We start from the raw sequence: 19,589 nt of genomic DNA, 5'->3' as shown, positions 1-19,589 counted from the left end.
CCCCTTGTAAATAGGAGAGGTTGCAAACCAAATCCAGATTATTTATTACTATTATTAGGCCTGCCTTTAATTTTCAGTGTGTTTCAGTATTCCGCATTCTGCCTCAGTATTGATCTTGTGTTCTTTGTGCCAATATGGAAAGGAGCGCGTTGGTTCTTTCCTTTCTTGTTGAATGCTCCGCTCCCATTTAATGCTTTACAGCTTTTACTGTATTTTTTAGACTCCCGTCTGCACAAAATGCAATAAAAATAATTTTATTATACCCTTCACAGCCTGAGGTGTGCTGCATGGACACTTGGTGGGGGGCGGGGGGAAGGAGTGGGACTCAAGGTGGCTCTTCAGTGGGGCCCTGCCTCATCACACTCTGGCGGTCCCTGGCTGGGTGGCCCCTCTGGGCCAGGTTGCCTGGGCCACCAGGGACAGCTCTGGGGCCGTCACCCCACGGGAACAGGCACTCAGCAGGTCAGCTCAGCTCAGTGCTGGCCCTGGCGCCCCCGCCCAGGTGGGGCTGGCTGTGAAATGCTCTTCCAGGCTCCCAGCTTCTAGGACTCTACGGATCTGCCGACTCCGCACAACGGGTAGAACGGAGGGTGGCAGCTGGGACCAAATCAAAGCAGGAGCACGGCCGCCTCCACCGACCAGCGACCAGCAGCCAGAAACGGCCCTTTCCCAGAGGAGAGGACAAGGCTGCTGCCACACTGAGTCCGCCACAGGCAAGGGCGTTNGGGGGGGGGGGGATGAGGGAGAAGAGGCCTAGGGTTAGAAGAGGTTTTCGGGCCTGACCCCAGGACGGGGACAAGAGGGGGCAGGCATCACGACAGATGGAAACCAGTCAACGCTCTGTCAGGGGCCATGCCCCTGCAGATATCCACACACCAAAAAGACAGCACAGTCTTTACTTTTTCATTTTAATAAAAAGTAATCATCTCATCTTATTAACAACACAGAATTCCAAAGAGGAAAAACACTATAGAACACAAACAGGTCAGAACATAAAACGCTGCCATCTGGGGACCGTGAGTTTGTGAAATCATTGTTTGCTCAGCAACTGGCAGGGACTCAGCTGAAGTCCCTGCCCTCCCTCATCCCCGCTAGGGGCCCCTTGAGGCTGTGACCCACAGGGCTCTGACGAGCACCATACCTAGGGAGAGGGCAGCTTCCTTTGGCTCTGTAGACAGCAGCAGCCAGAAGTCCTCCCTCTAATTTCACTCTGGCTCACAAGTTATGAACAGCCACCTGTATCAAGGACATGTCCAGCTACCAAAAGTCTGACATCAAAATGGTCCCTACCTCCTGCTGCTCAGAAAACAAGAGTCCAAATGAAAATAAGAGCCTGATTTCTGAGCCAAAAGCTCAAAACAATCACTGAAAAAAAAAATGGGTGTTCCCTGCCAGAGTCTAGAGTTGCCTTCTCAGAACCTCCATGAAACTAGCACTGGAGACAGAGAAGCTGACAGGAACATCACGGGGGTGAGAGCAGTCAGGGCCCAGATTCAGTTCTTGTTGAACTAACTCCTGGTGACTGGAGCTGTTCAGTCTATTGGAGGTCCTCTAATGAAAAAAAGAAAGGAAAGGAAAGGGAGGGGAGGGGAGGGGAGGAAAACGAAAGAAAAGAGAGAGGAAGGAAGGAAGGAAGGCAGGAAGGAAAGAAAGAAAAGAGAGAAAGCCCCAAACCAACAACCCTAGATTAGGCAGAAAAGTGCCTGCTTCTGTGGCTGCCACAGACTTTCGTGGACAAGTCCAGAGCAGCTGATCTATGAATTTTCAAGCAGACCCCATACACGCGGAACAGGGCACGACGAACGACACTGTGCTTGCCAAGCCCAGGCTGGTTCTCTGCAACCCTAGGAAGCAGCTGCAGACAGGAGCTCGAGCTCTGGCCAGCCTGTGCGAAGCTGGAAAACCTTGTCAGGTTCAAAATGAACAAAGGCGGTAGTGATGGACATGAAAATGCGGTTTCAAACTGTCGATCGGGGATTGGCTTCTTCTTTCTCTCCAAGCCCCAAGTCCAGCTGACAGAGACCAGAGAAACCCATGAAATATAAACTGAGCCCAGACACCTATACTGCCCAAGTGACCCCAGAGATATTTATTTTCTACAAAACAAGAAACAAAAACAACAAAAAAAAAGATACACCCCCAAATGCAGTATAAACTCTGACTCTGGAAGGAATAAGCAACACAGCCTTGGGCAGAAGAGAGAGCAGGTGGTAGAAACATTCGATGTAGACCTGGAGAGGCGCAGAGAACATCCTCCAAATAACTCTATTTGAACGCAGTAGGTGGGAGGAGGCCAGGGGATGAGGGGACTGGGGACAGTTGAGAGACTTAGCCTCAGTAATGCCTCTGGTAAGATCCCAATGGGGCTGGGGGCCGCCCCACCTGTGCTGTAGTTTGGCTAACCAGGTGGGAGAGAGCAGGGCCACTCTGGATCAGAGTGTCCAGAGCCTTCTGTACACTTGGATTGTCAAAGTTGATACCTGTGGAAGACACGGGCCTCTGGCTAGCCATGTTGCTAGGAGGTGCCAGGCGACTGGAAGGCTGGCCAAAGAGCCCTTGGGAAGGAGCCCCAGGCCTGGGGCCCATGTTCCGAGCAGATCCCGCTTGTCCCAAAATGTTTGGAGGCTGATTGCCAGAGGCCTGTGATCTTTGCTGAGGCTGGCTGTTCACTGCTGTGGAAAAATTCTGGTTCTGGGTGTTTCCGGCAGCGACTGAAGGGGATGCAGAGCTGCTATTGGCCACAACCGTGCCACTATTGAAGAGGCTGAGGATTTTGGCCTGAAGCTCTTGCTGGGAGGTGGGGGGTGCAGCTGGAGTGGGTGTAGCAGAGGGGAGCACTTGGCCGCTCTGGAGCGGTTGGGAGCCTGGCTGTGTCTTCAGCGAGGCACCCGAGGTCGCCCCGAGTGGTTGGCGGGAAATCGGGCCTAGAAGACAGAAGGAGGAGGTATCTGGTTGAAAGTACCCTTCGCGGGCAGGAGGCTTAACAGCCAGGGAAGAACAACAATCACTGATCACATCAATCACATAGTACACGGACTATAACATCGATTTCCCAAAGGAGCTACTTCGTGGTATGTGCTGTCTCCTCTCCAGAAAACAGCCTAGTTGCCCCAGGGGATGACTTAAAGGAACAAAGGGCATCCATCTTGGTTACCAGGTGGCTGGCCATCTTAGTCCCCCCATCACCACATTAACTATAGGGACTGGAATTCAGTACCCAAATCTTAAGTTACCATTACATAGCAAGGATGACCCGTGGGAGAACCCAGGGGACGGGCTCACTCCCCTTACCCACCCCAAAGAGCTTGGGTCTGCCACCCTCCCAACAGAGCCTGGGGGTTAGAGAAATGCAGAGTCAGAACTTCACCTCGGCCCTGCCACGTAGCTCACCAGGCAGAGAGTCGGTGCTGCTCCTCATAAGGCGCTCCTTCCGCTCTCGCAGATAGTTGATGATCTTGTCAGTCTCCTCGGCAGTGAGGTACCTGTTGTCTGCCAGTAGGTTGATGAGGCTTTGGATGGCTGGAGGGTGCCCCCCGCGCACTCCTTCCTCGGGGCCTCCGCGCTCCCTTTCCTGCAGGATGGCGTCATCGGCCATCTTGGCTGCCTGTCTGGCAATCTCCTCGCGTTCCTTCTCCCGGCACTCGTTCTTGTAGCGCTCGTAATTTCTGGCCACCAGCACCATGGCATCTGCCTGGGGCATGTTGCGATGCTCTGTAGGAGAGAAGGGCAGGAGTTGTTTTCTCCCATGATGGATGCGGGTGCCCACCGGCTGGATTCTACCAAGCCTCTCCTAACCTCAAAGCAGCAAGAAAACCATTTTGGTGACAAAAAGCCTTAGGATGGGGAGCAGAGGGGAGGGAAATGAAGGCTGGAAAGATAGGTGAATAGATTTCTTTGGTGGGAAACACACACACCTTTCACAGAGCTGCTTCTTTGGGGGAATTCCTAGATCACAGACTTGTAGTAAAAACCAAAGAAACATGACCGTCTCCCACAGATTCAAAAAGACCACATGGGGAATAACCATGAGAGGCAGGCTGCAGGGGGCCAGAAAGCTCTTCTGTAAAGCCTGGCTCTCTACTGTGACACTCAGGATACAGCTGGCCTACTGTGTCTGAATTCATCAGTTCAAAGGTCATGGATTAAGATCAAATACAAACCTAAATAACCTCCTCTCCTTACCCACGGGCAACGTAACCTACAGGGTGGTGAGAAGCCTCAGAACTTTACATAGATGTCCCCACGCATCTTGAGAACTACTGCTCAGAGACACACATGACCTAGTGGAGAACCCTAGGTATTTTATGGTAATGGGTGCAACAAGGCAGGCAAAGGGATTCCAAATGTGGTGGGAAAAGGCCAAGGTCTGTGCTGGAAGAGCAACGGCCAGGGCCAATGGGTGGCGGAATCCTAACATTCTGAGTGTGATGTACTAAAAGCAACTTCAGGGAAGGGCTTCAAGGGCTTCCTGAGCCTCCTCCCTGCTCTCCTGCCCCCTCTACTTCTCTAGCACATTCACAGATAGTCTCATCGCCTGTTGTGTTCTCGGTCCCTTATTATGAAACCTAGTGAAAGCAGGAGCTCTGGCACGCTCCATGCAGTGTACATCTGCCAGAGGGATGCTGGCACCTGCTCTCAATGGTGAGAGCCGACGGTGCACATCTCTTCCCAACCCTCCCAGAAGTGACTACATGTTGGTGGCTTGAAATAGGACACGGGGAGCATTTACACCATGCAGACAAGCAAATGCTGTAAACCACATCGCCTCCTGCGCCCTTCCCAGAGCTAGTGGTTATACATGTACCAGTATCCCACTATCTATACCTGAGGGCTAAATACAATGTCTTCTATATAGCAGACCCAGGACTGCAACAACTGAAAAATATCAGACGAGTGAGTGACTATGCAAGCCTCCTCCAGTGTGCTTATAAAAGGGTCCCACCATCTCTGAGCTGGCATACGAGTCATTTGCCCAAAATGTGCTTCTTCTGAGTAAGGCATCAAAGAATTAATGGACTAGTGACTATCTCTGGAATTCTGACCCACTGGGCCTCCGTACCTTGTGGGGTTCCAAACATGATGTTGACTGTGCACGAGCGGTGAATCTGGTGTTGCTGGGTGATGACGATAGCAAAAGGAGACCCTCCCCTGCTAACATCCTCCAAGGCTTGTGACAGTGACACCTCTGTGTTGAGGAAGATCAAGTCCACTACCATGCCGAGGTCTCGTACCTTCCGCCCTACAGATTCAGCATAATCTCTGTAGGAACAAACAGGATCCGGGTGAGCACTCCCTGGCCAGCTCCCTCCCAAACTGAACACTGTTGCACCTCAGCAGTGTGTGCTCCTGTGGAGAGTTCAAATCTTAGCACATCCCATGTCTCCCTAGTGCCCTCTTCAGGCTCCAAGAATCTAGACCAATTCCATCTCTTACACTAGAGTTCAGAATGGTCACGCCTAGCTCAGAATGGTCACATATTAAGTTGCCAATAACACAGCACTTAGTACGCAGGTCCTTTTCTTGATCCTGCAGAGCAGTAGTCTTTTCTTAAACACCATCCCTCTGCCCAAGACTTGTGGCACATACCTGTCTCTGGGCTGCTGCCTAACAGAGCAGAAAATGCACGGGCTTTAATGCTACAAGGAGTCTGGATCCCAACCATATCATTTACTTACAAAGCTGTGAAGATTTAAGCAAATCTTTGAGCCTCTGTTACAAACTTGTTTCTTTACCAATAAAACAGGAACAATACGGCTCAGTTTATGTCATTCCCTTGACCTCTCCAATCTAAATTAGACTCTTGATATATTTCTTCTCATAAGGCTCATCACCAATATATCCATTTTTGTTCTCACCTGCCTAACTAGGGTGTAAGCTCCACAACAGGAAGGGGCCCCGTATATCTGCATCCATTACAGTCCCAGGACTTAGCTTCACCATACATACAAGAGATGAGCTGCGTGAATACACATGTAATGTGATGACTGTGAAGATTAAAAATAATTTAAGTAAAGTGCCTAGCAAGGGGTAGTAGAGTAGGTGCTTAGAAAATAACAGCTATTATCATGTAGCAAGAAAAAAAAGCTACCTGCAGTTGAAGTGGCATCTCTCTCTAAACAAGGCAGCCCAGAGCCTGGGAACTCTGCCTGCTGCTCGGTGTCCCAACACCTATTTCCCTAGTCTCCGCCTTGAAATTAGCTCTTTAACCTCAAACTGCTAGAAAACACATGAAGTTATTTACTAACCACCTGGGGAAAGGAAACATGGCTAGTGCCAAGCCTGCAAGCTGCTATGCTCCCTTGTGCCTCTCCACTCGGTCTCTTCAGGAGACAATGTGAAAAAGAGGCGAGCAAAGAGGCACTGTGAACTCTGGATTGGCTAGAATAGTCTCCTAACAGCTCTGCAAGATCACGGCACTTCACAAAGAAGGCTTGGCAGACAAATGCTGAGACATGTGCCTCCCAAAGTATTGGGGATTCGGGGTTGTTCTATGAAGGGGGCATCTACTGCTCTGCATGGCCAACATATATTCCCTCTTCAGTGTTCCTCTGGGAAAGCACCCGTCTCCTACTCAGTCCACATGATTCCATAGGCTGAATTCCACCTTTAGCTCTAGGAACGGGGCACATGACCTAGTCCTAGCTCATCAGGGCATCCTAGCACCGCTGGTTCAAGGATGGGAGAGTGGGCCAGGTCAGTCCAATGAGAAACAATTCCAGGCCTTCAAATGGAAGCACTGGGAAAAAGAGGCTTTTGCTAAGAAGACAGATGTATAGGGTTAGTGCCATTCTGCCTTTTCAAGTAGAAAGCTTGTGTGAGAATGAGGGTAATACAGAGACCAAGTCTTGATGACGTGGTTTGACTCTGGATGTGGCCATACCTGAAATTCCCAGTCAAACAAACTAAAAATTTCCCTTTGGGGCCGAAGCCAGTTTGCAATGGGTTTTCTGTCGAGTCACAACTGACAGAACTCTGGCTAAACACGGGAGAGCAATGCTAGAGCACACAGCGCAAGTTCAGCGGGTACACCTGCCAAAGGAAGTCTTAACTTCTCTTCTGACCTTTCTCCTTACTCAGGAGAAATAACCAAAGGATTCTTACTTAGTCTGCTTGTTGACCACAATCACAGAACAATCAACGGGCCTCTCGGCATCAAAGCGTCTCTGGATTTCCTCAAAATACTGACGATAAAGTTCTTCTCTACGCCGTTCCTCACGTTTCAAACGTTCTGTAAGACACCAACAAGGAAGACTGAAATATGGACTGTGCCTTTCTACAAAAATAAGTCACAGGCCTTATTTTAAATCCTGAACTACTTCTAGGACTAGGTCATAATACACACATAGTCTGTTTGAATTACTCTTCTGGACTACCGCCTAAAAATAGCTAATACTGTCATTTTTTACTACTATAAATTCATTGAAATGGAATGGTTGGATTAGAAGGCATGGTCACTTAAATGTGTCATCTGCTACACACTGCCAAACTGCCCTCTAAAGGCTGTTACTAACTTATCCCTTCATAAGGGTAGATCACCTAGTGCTATTTCTCCATATCTTAGTCAACATTGGGTATGGTCATTTTTAAAAATTCCTGCCAACTTGATAGGTAAAAGTGGTTATTTCATTATTTTTCTCATTGGCATTTTGGGGACAACTATTTGAGACCCTCGTTGACAGGTATTTGTAATTTGTTTTGAAAAAAAAAATCACGTAGTAAACATTTATTACAAATTAAAAATGAGGTTCTTAATTCAACTACAAAACAATTAAAAAATCTTTAAGGATGTACTGAGAATAATCAGGCTTTTAGCTTTTAAAAACCATGTTTGTCTTTAAAAAAGAGACGCTATTAGGTAAAAATTACACATCAACAAAAAAACCTACATCACACGCCGCAAATAGTGCAGACAGTTGATGTTATTTGGTTAAAAAGCAAGCACTTATTAACCCTACTCAGCTCCAGTCTTTTGCTCATTTCTTATTGCCAGAATTTCACATTTACTTCTTGTTACATGATTACATCTACTTCTTGTTACATGATTAAACCAGATGACAGTACTATGTTCCATTTTATAAATTATTTTCAAGCTGAATGTTCCCTACATATTAATAGGGTATTTATAGTTCTTCTTTTTCTGGGTTCCTTAACCAAGTCATTAGTCCCTTTCCAGTTGGTTATTTGTAAAGTGTGCTACCTACCAGTAACAAATAAACTGCTACTTTACCTTTTGCACGAGACTGACTTTCTGGGCCTGGAGGGCCTCGTCCATCAAAGCTGTCTCTGTAACGGTCAAAGTAAGCGTCATCCTTCCTCCTGCAATAGTCATCCATTCGCAGGTATCGGTCATAAGAGCTTTCTCTCCTGAAAAGTGGAAGAAATTTGCACAAAGTTAAAACTCACCTACACTGCAAAACTCAGATATAAAAAATTCTTCAAGAGCCAGTCCCCTGTGAGGAAGCAGCACAGTGAGGCAGTGGACTCTGGGATTAGACAAAAGAGATTCACTGCTTATCAGTTCTGGGGCTGGGGCTTTGTTAACCTGCCTTGCAAAATGACTGGGAGGATGTACAGAGAGCTCTCAGAATAGTCTCTGCCTTAAAGTACATGCAAAATAACTGATGGTAATGACTTATTAATTTTGACTCCCCATCCCCCCTTGTGTTTTTAAAAAAATTGTTTAAAATATATACATACACATAAATACATAAATTTGTCATCATCATCCTGAGCAGAACACTCATTAAGCAGTAACTCTTCACTTCCCAGCCCTGTAACCTCTAAACTATTTTCTGTTTCTATGAATTTGTCTTCTCTATAGATTTCATGTAAGTGGAATCATGCAGTATTTGTTCTTTTGTGTCTGTCTGGATTACTTCATTTAGCATGTTTTCAAGGCCCATCCCTGTTGCAGCAGGTATCAGAATTACCTTCCATTTTACGGCTGAGTAATATTCCACTGTATGGATATATCACATTTTTTTATTCATCCACCTTGTGACAGATGTTGGGTATTGTCCACCTCTCAGTCGCTGTCGAGATGCTTCTCTGCACATTTACATACAAGTATGTTTGAGTCCCTTTTTTCAAGTCTTTTGGGTACACACCCTGGAGTGAAACTGATGGGTCACAGCAATTCTACTGTATTTAATTTTTTAAGGAACTGCCCGCCAACTGCTCTCTACAGCGGCCACACTATTTTACATTCCGACCAACAATGTTTGAGGGTTCTAGTCTCTACACCTTGCCAGTACTTGTTCTTTTCTTTTGTTGTTTCCCTTAGTAAATTATTATAGCTGCCCTAGTAGGTATGAGGTGGTATCTCATTGTGGCTTTGATTTGCATTTCCCTGTTGACTAATGATGCCATGTGTCTTTTCACAGACTTACTGGCTATGTGTGTATCTTCCCTGGGTTTCTGTACTGCCAAAACAATTTGCACTCCATCTTTTTTGTCCATTTGCACAATGTTGCCTTTCATAGGCCACAGGGAGATCCAGATTCATTCACTAAGCATAATTCATCAAACATTCACACACTCAGCAAATATTTGCTGAGTAGCACATCTGCCACTTGCTAGACACTGTAAACATAAGGCTGATAAAGTCACTGCCCTTACAGAGCTTTCAATTAATTCAGCAGAACACCCAAGACTGTTACCAAAAAAACCCAACAAAAATCCAAGCAGATGGCTGAGTGTGTACCTGTACATGGGCTCTCGGGAGTCTCTCATATCTCTGTATCTGTCGTACATGGGGTCCCGGTGATCCCGAAAATCCCTAGAGTCTCTTAGATCACGAAAGTCTCTAAGGTCCCTCATGTCCCGAGCATCACGAATACTTCTGCTGTCTCTGTGATCCCGAAGGTCTCTGCTATCTCTGTGGTCCCGCAAGTCTCGGGGGTCTCGCATGGCTCTGCTATCTCGGGCATCTCGACCATTTCTGCCATCCCTGGGCTCTCTCCTTGGACTTCCTCGAATTGGGGATCGATCACGTCTTGTATCTCGACCGTCTCCAAAGCCATATGGATCTCTGTGGGAGGCAGCAAGAAGAAACTAAGACAAAGAAATTGAAGGTAGCCAACCCTTCAGCTCTTAAACGGAGGAAGCCCCCACCCTTTCCAAGCATTTTTCTCTAAAACACGGCAGCCAAACAGTTGTATGACTACAATTTTAAAGACAGTCACCCATCTGATCAGCAAATAAAGACTAGTAGGTTCCAGGATCTCAAAAGATTAGGATATCAAAGGAAGAATGTATGACCCAAAGCCAAATGTTTTGACTGGGGTCCAAGTATTTGTCAGGTTTCAGGGAGTAATTCGGTATTCCTTACTCATGCCACACTATCATCTCCACAAGGTTTTCAAAGTGAAGGCATCTTTCCCCTAGAACCTGTTTTTTCCAACCAGACTTGTTTGAAAGAGATTTTAAAAGGGGGGAAAAGTTGGAGGGACACAGTAAGGGGCAAGACTCACGAAAAAAGGAGCAAATGCACAATCTCATACAAAGTAATTGATCAAAGTAGTTGTCCCTGAAGTATAGAAAACTTCACTTAAAATATCTAGCAGGATAATCAAATTAAGGGAAAAAAGAAAAAGTACAATACACACACAGTAAAGTGTAAGAACACCAGCTTCTTTGTCGTCTCAACAGTTATTGAGTGGTGGTCTCTCTTAATCTGAGTTTAATGCAGAACCTGCCCCCCCCCCCAAAACAGTGTTTGAAGTCACAGACATATTTTGCTGCTCTCATTCAATATTCTTCACGAGACATTCCACTCCACTGAAAACTCAACCTATCTAAAATTAAACTTAATCAACCCATTTCTTATTCAGTTCCATTCCTGTTTTCATGTATGCCAAAAGTCATCTTCCTAGTTACCAAGGTTTAAGTTTTTGAAAGTTAATGATTCTTTTTTTCCTATCCCCATTAAGTCACCTGAATCCTGTTCATTTTTCATTTTCATTCCCACTGGATTTATCAATCCAAACCTTTATTTTTATGCTCAGTACCAACAAATTTCCAAAACACAAACCAAGAGCCAATCTTCCAGATTCACTCTACACATAATCAGATGAACCATCCAAATTTCCACCTGTTACCAATCACAGCTTAATGATCACATTTCTGTGTAGCCCTCCATAACAAATCTGGACCCTTTCCGACTATTATCGCTCCCCCATTTCCTGATTCCACCCCCCCCCCCCCAGTTCTGTTCTTATGACTTAACTCATATGACCCTAACTGCTTCAGGATTGTTGCTCATATGGTTTTTCAACTTGGAACATTTTTCTTGCACTCATCCAAGTATCACCCGATCCTCACAGGCAAGTTCATGTCCCAAATCTTCCAAGAAGTCTTCTCTAATCTCCCTAGTAACTGTTGATCCTTCCTGCTGCTCAATGCTTAGAACACTTACTATTTCTATTACTCATCTTGATATAGTTACGTTTTTACAATGTCTTGTTTGACCTACTTTAAGGATTACCTCCTCCATAAAATCTGCCCTAAACTCTTGAACTTCACCAACAAATATGTTCCTCCTCCAGTCCTTTCCATCTCAATAAATGCCACATCTACCTACTCTGTTGCTCAAGCTAGGAAACTAAACGTCATCTTTTCCAAAGTCCCAACTGCTCTTCCAATCCCATTTTCAAATTCTGTTTATTCTTTTTCTGAAATTGATATCAATTCTGCCCATGTTTCTTTTACCTTCATTAGTACCACCAAAGGCCAACTCATAATGATCTATCCCTTAACATAGCAAGAGACTTCTAAAGTGGGGAAAGATTTCCCCACTTCTGCTCTTGCCTCTTTTCTTTTATTCCAGGTTATTCTAGGGTGATCTTTAAAATATGTAAAAGCTTTCACTGGTTTCCCAGTGTTCAGAATTCAATCCAAAATCTCTAATAAGGCAAGTCAGGTGCTGCATGGTCTTGGCTGTCTTCTCCAATCTTGTTGCCTCCCCTCCCAAGTTCGCCATTATCTTGCCACACTGGCCTTTCAGCTATAACTAGCCAAGCCTTTTCCTGATGTCTCTACTTGAGCAGCAAAAACAGATCCATACTCCTTCTCTATGTCTCAGCACAGTAAGTGCTTCTCACCCCCGAATCTAATAGTCTAAAAGTTTACTTTCTGTCCTTAAATTCTGGCCATTTTCTCATAGCACTATTTTTGTCACTTATCACAATTTGACATATCTATTGACTTGTTTAACGTCTGCTCTATTAGACTGTGAATCCACGAGGACAAGGACTGTCAGTCTGACTCTCCACTATAAATCCACTACATAGGTTTATAATGTCTGGCGTGCAGCAGATGCTCCATGACTATGTGCAATGAACCTTGCTCCTGTACATATTTCTATCACCGCACTTATCACACTTCTGTAATTATGTTTACATGGCTTCTCTACTAAAGACTAAGCTCTTTTGAAGTCTTTGGGTCCCTACGACAACAGCACGGAGTTCAGTAAATGTTTAATGAACTGAATTATTCAACTAAACTATAAGCTTCTTATGAGCAGGCATCATGTTTTGTTTATACTTTTGTCATCTATCCTGATTACATATATTGGGCAGCCATCATGATGCCGTCAGCTTGGTAGAGAGCCTCAATGTCACTTCATCTACAAAGGCATAGCAAAAACAATTTCAATGCCAATTTTGCATCTGTGAAAAGTCTTTGTTATATATTTTAAGGCCCACAAGCACTCCTGATTTGTGGGAGCAAACATATGGGAGACCAGGGAATTTACATGAAGTGCTAAACATTTTTCCTATTAAAGTGCAGACTAACCAAGATTCTTACTTTGATATTTCTTAGTAGGTCATATAATCTTCCTCACATGCATTACATCTGCTAGAGTATATAATGTGGGCAAACACTCAAGATTCTATGGGAAGGGACAACCATAAGTATTTCTGGATTAATGATCAGTAGATAAACCTGCCTTGGGGAGCAGTCAGAAGTAGTCATTAGAGGTAGAATCAGATTTCAAGTGTTCTTGGCAAGCAGAGATGAGAGAGATCATGAACCTGACAGACCACAGACCACACACAAAGCCTTTGGTGGTGGAAATGGGGGGTGGGGATATGGAGAACACCAAGTCACAGCACATTATTCACAGCCTTAGGACAGCTATAAATGCCATATTGTTCTCATTCCTTTGAATCCATGGAAGCACTTTACTCACCTGTCAGGGTCCATCCCTGGAGGTTGACCATAACCCGAGATTCCCAAAGTCTAGGCTCATGCTTCCAGTGTGAGAGGCAAGCAACTCCCTTTCTCTCAATGAAGCTAAAGTCCATGTGCCAACAAAACTACTAATTCCCCCTGAAGTGCTTTCTGGGTAAAATGTAGAAAAGATGATATCCACAAAGTGGAAAGAACCAAAGGAATGGTGGAATTAGGGACAGAGAAGACAGCAATTCTCTAAAATGAAAAGGCAAAGCTTTTCTCCTTTCTCCAAAAGCTAAGTAGTATGGCAGAAGCTGTTCTTCTGGAGACGAAAGTAAAAACCTCTTAGGGTCACTTTGGGACCCAAATAAAGGACTCCCCAGAACAAAAGGGCTCCTGCTGCTGGCCCCAACATCTTTCTCAGAACGAGAACCAGCTAACAAAAGGGGAGGTACAGTGTTCAGGATTCAGAGTGCCCCAAGGATGAAGCCTCTGAGTGAGATGCTTGACCTTAGATAACAAGTGGGTTAGAAGCAAGTTTCTGGAGCCCAATAAGGTTCACAATCTCATCCCATGGCACCAGAGGTGTGTTCCTGGAGACCAAATGCAGTGTACCCTTAGGTACCAGGTCACTAGAGGCTAAAATGAAACTGAACCTTTAAAGTGAACCAGTTAAATAAATTTCAGCACTGGAGTCCACAAACTGAAGGTAGATGACAAACACTATTAAAATTGTTATAAATTTCTCATCTATTCAGCTGGAAAAAAAAAAAGCCAAATGCTCTTTGCCTTGAGAGAAATATAGTCATATCATTTGGAAACATTTGAGAGGCAAGGGAAGGGCGGGTGAAGGGGAAAGCCATGGCTCAGATGGCAAGCGACGTGCGTCTGGTAGAAATGCTTCTCTTCCTGGGGACTAAAGAGGTGCTCAGAGCACTAGGCATGTGAGAGCCTACAGAGTAAGAACGACAAATGACCATCTTGGAAGACTATGATGGACTTTGAACTTCTCTTCCTCCAGAGACTGAAACCTCAAGCCCAGGATGGTGTTGTCCTTGGCTCTACAGAGCATCAGGGAGAAAAACCTCTGTCCTTTTGTGTCAGCATCTCCATTCTGCCTTTCTGTTGAGTGGAGTATTTTCCTTTGGAGGGCCAGTTTTTGGGTTTGTTTGCTCCTGAAAAAAAAAAAATTCTTCAACAGCTCTTGGTACTTCTGTTCTGTCACAGATACTGTCCACGGATACCATTATCTAGACGGCTGTGGCTGCTGTGTGATGTTGATCCCCCACCATGAGGACTCCATGCTACTGTGAGAAACGGAGACCACAGACTTGTGCGGAATTTTGCCATTAGGTGATAGCAGGATACAGGGTGCAATGAGGAATCACACCTCACAGATCCAAATTTTGTTAAGTGGCCATGCTTCCCCCTAGGAAGCACGCTGGTGATTTTCTGAAGCACAAATATGACTTTTCTGTTGGTAGAGATGGCATTTGCTGAAAACCGACGGCTGTTCTTTAAGTGTCAGTGCCTGGTATCTTAACCTGTGAGGCTCAACTAGAGCTAGTGCTGTCTCATACCCAAGGAGCAAGTGATTATCAAAGGAAGTAGCACCATGGATAGGTAGAAATCATCTTGTGCCACATAAGAAAACTGTCTACAGCTAGGATATTTCTGATGAACCAATCCCCTATGACCTTCACCAGAGGCACCAGGCCTAACATCCTTAACAAATACGTGGGAAAAATTCTCTGCAGAGCTTTTGATGTATACAATTTAGTTCTATTTGCTCTTTTTTATGCCAGACAGGAAGACTTAGGAAATACGGAGTCTCATTTGGAGGCCACATCTGTGTATGCTCTCAAGACCTGGATTGCCAGAGTGTTGAGCTGAAGATAGAAACGGAGAACACCTGAGGTACAATCAGAATCATGGTCCAGTCTTTGAAGGTTAAGGGCCAGTGCCTAGTACCAAAGCTAGACAACTTACATGGTAACTAAGCAATGTACTCAAGAGTCCAATGAAGTGGTCCCAGGGTTAAATGATGAGAATTCAGGCCGAAATTTGATCCAGAGCAGGAATCCCTGATGCAGACTTCTGTGCTTGGCTGGACGAATATTGTCAGAATCACACACTGACAGCTGGAGTCATTAGGGAGGCATATTACTGAACGGAGAGCAATGCCAGCAGAACTGTGGCTTACAGAGACATTTGAAGAGGTGATAATCCTGTGAAAACTCCCAGAGATACTTAGGTGTTTTGACACTCAAGGTTAACGTCCAGCAAAACAAGGTGTTACAAAGGTCTTGCCAGCATGCTTAGAAACTACTTTCTTTATCAAAAGTAGCAGCACTGAAGACATAAAAGTACAACTTAAAGGAAGTATTTGCCACAAATACACGTATTTTCCCCCCCGTGAACATTGCATTCCCTATGGCTGGGGACGCACAAATGACTATGGCTGCCAAAAGAAGGTAGTTTGACTGTTGTCAAGAGACTTGTGTATGTGGAATTAAATTACTTCAAGGATTTGACTGGAAATATGCACCCAAAGAGTGATAGCTAGTGTTCACCCTTGAAGAAATGATTAGATTCTCCCAAGCTCACTAGGGATCCATCTTGCCTACTTATTCCATTTTATTTCTGCCCTATTGGTACACCTTAAGAGACAATACATGAGGAGTACAATGATCAAAATGCTTAGTATCCTGTTTTGAATATTCAATTTGTCTGGCTTTATAGAGTTTAAAAATTTTTATTCTTAAAGGGAAAAAACTGGGACTCTTGGATCAGGTTTGAGACGGGGCTCAGAACAGATTTTATTAAATGTGAATATCTTTCTTCCTTGGACCTTATTAATAAGCATGATCGTATGATATGTCATGTTAAATAACATGCTGAGGAACCCAGTTAGGGACACAGCACCAAGGGGGAAGACTGATTTTTGATGGAAATTAAATTAGTCTAGCTGTGCCTCCTAATGACTGTTAAAAAAGCAGGAAGCTACTGTCCTATCTATATGCCAAGTAATCTCATTTTAGAAACTGTTACTGAGGAAGGTGGGATTTTAAAAGGTATATAAAAGAGACGTATGTATGTATCTAGTAGGGAGAGCATTTTAAAAGGCCCCCTCTAATGTTGTATTTTTTTTTTTTTAAAGGGGGTTCTATTATTAAAAGAATGAAAAGCATACAGCTGTTTTTTTCATTACAAATGAAATTACAGAGTGGCATTTTAAGTTGGGATGAAATTAATCTTTTTGACTTAATGTCCAGGCAATAGCTATATTGGCTTCCAAGCAGAGGAGATGGTTATTTCCCCAATACTGCCAATGTCTGTTGAACACCGATAATCTACTGGAAATGTTAAAAGCAGTTGGTTAAGTATCATTAATAGGATGACATAAATCTACCACTCTGTATTCTGCAATGTGCTTTGGTTTTTTGCTGTTTTTAATTTATTTATTTTTTTGCCTGAAAAAAACACACAGACATTATCCAGAGATTATAAGCATCATGGGGAAAAGAAAGAGTGGATAGGATTTTACTAGTGGAGTCAGTGTCTTTCTCATTGCCAATTTCATACTCCTTCCAGTAAGCTACCTAGTTCAGAAACGCACAAATTAGAGCTCCTTGGAAAGGGGATACACACCGTTGCCTCCTTTTAAGTCACTTGGCAACCACAGCTTCCAATGGAAGCCCCGTATTTCTGACTACTAGATGTAAACTCTTAGCTCTCTGTATTCCACGCTTATTGGGGCAATGAGGAGCGACACAGACGGGGCTTCCCAACATCTACAGTGCGCTCTGATGTGGCATAATGGAAGCGGACATCATACAGAACTGCTGCAGTCCTATAGGGTTCACTTAGGTTCTTCAGGATGCTCACACGTACCTACAAAATCAACCAACACAGAATTTACCTGCAAGCTACAAGCATCCCTTACGGTGTTACAGAGAACAGATGTAACACCAATGTACACGCTCACTTCTGTAGTGAGACTAAGGGACAGCCAGGGCATCCACTTGGGAGCTGTGGTGTAGCTATAGTTGTGGTGTCAAATTCAACTCCTCTGCACTGGCAGAGTGCTTAGAGTCCAGCTGAAATCACCACCTTGCTGCTACAATCTGCTTGAACTCTGCAGAGCAGTTGTGTATAATCTATCCCTGATAGCTTAGAAAATACCCATCCTCCACCACCAAATGGAGATGATATACACCAAACATACAGCAGCCATTCCTTCCTGTAAGTGGGTAACAAACATAGGTGGTTTTATCTCAAACGACAGCTGTATGTTATGTGTAAGTTAGTGGGTAGATCTCAGGTGACCTGTGGCACTCCTGGTACAGACTAGGATTCACTGTACTCAGCAGCATTCAGCTCACTATAGGAAATGCAATCTATCATGGTATATAGTTTATTGTGGAAACCTGGCATTTTTACTCAGAGGCAAAAGCAAAATCCATACTGAGTATCCATCTGGGCCATGAAGAGACACCATCGTATCTGCCTGCAATCCACACAAAAGTGCACACACTGCACCCACGTGTGTACTATTACGGGGCTAGCTTGGAGACCATATCTTTGATGTAAACGGTAACATTAATAAGGCTCTTCTTTGAGAGAAGAGGCCACTTTAATGCATATCTCAGGCGTATATACATCAGGACTGTCTCTTTTGTATATATTAGAAGAAAGAACATACTAGGGAAATGCCTTTTATTTCCAGAAAAGCTAAGAAAAAGGGAGACTTCTGAGAGCTGGAGTGTTTTTGCCCTTTTTATTTCCCCTCAAACGGTAACCCAAGCATGCGAGCAAACAGGGATCTGCAGCACAGGCACAGCAGCAATCTCTCAAGCAGCACTTTCCATAAACCTGGGTTAGCATCTGGACCGGCAGCCATGTGGAATGAAGAGTCGAATCTCTGCTGCCCACTGCAGTGCAGCAGGGCTCACACCAACGACCCCCGGGGCACTCCTCCCGCTGTGGAGGCTCCCATTGACACGTGAGCTGGGGACAGACAGAGGTTTATCCTCTTCCAATTGCCTGCAACTCATGTTGCAGGGTGAACTTGCTGGGTTTGTCACCGAAAGCACAAAGCTTCTCTGCATCTCCTGATGTAAGTTTAAAAAAAGCAGCAAGGCCCTTCACACAAGGTTCATGTTCTTATTGTTCGCTTGAGCGTTTCTGATTTGTTGGGGGGAAGAAAAGACCCTTGATGTACGAAGTTGGGCTTAACTCCCCAGAGCCCAACTCTCCCAAGGTAACTCACTGCTTCAGGGTACTTTACCTTCGTGTGGGGCTGGGTCTTGATGGAGCCGTATTCATATTTCTTCTTTCCGCTGCCTTATTAATATCTGAAAAGAATAATCAACCCATCTGTTCAATGCTACGGAATAAAAACAAAATCATCAGCACATTTCAAATGAGAGCAACAACAAAAACTACAATGACAACCAGATGGTGTAAGAAAATCCATTCAGCAGACACACTGTCACTTGGGCAATTTTTATTAAGTTACGGCAGTACATTGTCATGGTTTCATAAGGAATGTCCCTTGGTTTTCTAGCTAACACGGTATGTATAAAATGGGTTATGTCAATGCTTTAACACTCTGCCAAGTCGCAAACTTAACAACTGCCCCTTCCAAAAGGGGAAAAGGCTGTGTTCTAAACTCTTGAAGAGCCAGCTCTAAGATTCTTTTTTGAGGGCAGTAGAGTGGGAGAAAGATAAGGAGAGAGTTAAAAAGAAAAGAAAAGAAAACAAAAGAGCAAAGGCAAACTATTCCATCTTATGTTACAAAGAAGTAACTGGAGTCTGCTGTCTTAAAACTTCTAATATCCCATGAAGCAGGCCTACTTTTAATGTGCCTTATGTTGCATTCCTTTGGATAGAATCTTCCAGAATGAAATGTAGAAATTAATTTTTTCTAAACAAAGTATATGTTAACATCTATAGCCTTCACAGGTAGGTAGCTAAGAGTAAGAATTAGCATTTGGTATACCAGGGTTAGAGAGTAAAACACTCCACATACGAAGTTTTCATTAGAGAAGCCTGGCATTTACAACTAGGTAAGAGGAATCATACAGACTCACAGAAAAGCCAATTTGTGCATTTAAAGCCTGCTTGCTAAAAACAAATCTGCTTTGCAAAAATGAAGTGAATAAAAACACAATGTCTAAGAAAGAACTGATGAGTAAACAAACGTACCAGTCTATGTCCAAAGGTAACACAGGACAATTTTTATATGACCTAAAGATTAATAGATTCATTAATAATTTTTCTTTAGTTGAATGAAGAAATAAAACTGTGTCCTGCTACAGTGTAGTTTTGTTCGCCTTGTTCCATATTAAGCAATTAGTAGTGTATCTAATGACATTAAGTGGTATTAAGCACTCACATAATTAGAGTGC

At 44.3% G+C, this 19,589-nt stretch overlaps 1 protein-coding gene across 2 annotated transcripts; it reads right to left on the bottom strand.

Annotated features, from left to right (window-relative positions):
* Nucleotides 1-891: 891 nt before the first annotated feature.
* Nucleotides 892-18,528, bottom strand: NCOA5 (nuclear receptor coactivator 5). 2 transcript variants are annotated; one of them, XM_077766203.1, is made up of 7 exons: nucleotides 18,467-18,528; nucleotides 9,704-10,030; nucleotides 8,228-8,364; nucleotides 7,102-7,228; nucleotides 5,060-5,259; nucleotides 3,391-3,711; nucleotides 892-2,924 (listed from the first exon to the last, which is right to left on the bottom strand). In XM_077766203.1, the coding sequence occupies exons 1-7, from the start codon at nucleotides 18,502-18,504 to the stop codon at nucleotides 2,335-2,337; spliced, it is 1,740 nt and encodes a 579-aa protein (XP_077622329.1). In that variant the 5' UTR covers nucleotides 18,505-18,528; the 3' UTR covers nucleotides 892-2,334. The 2 variants fall into 2 exon arrangements, with proteins under 2 accessions (XP_077622329.1, XP_077622331.1); XM_077766205.1 differs by having other exon boundaries at nucleotides 2,788-2,924; nucleotides 3,368-3,711.
* Between the last annotated feature and the right edge of the window lie 1,061 nt (nucleotides 18,529-19,589).

This window comes from Crocuta crocuta, unplaced genomic scaffold (genome assembly GCF_008692635.1).
Source record: "Crocuta crocuta isolate KB4526 unplaced genomic scaffold, BGI_CrCroc_1.0 scaffold71, whole genome shotgun sequence".
In the NCBI taxonomy this organism is placed as follows: Eukaryota; Metazoa; Chordata; class Mammalia; order Carnivora; family Hyaenidae; genus Crocuta; species Crocuta crocuta.
This window is presented reverse-complemented; position numbering and strand designations above follow the sequence as displayed.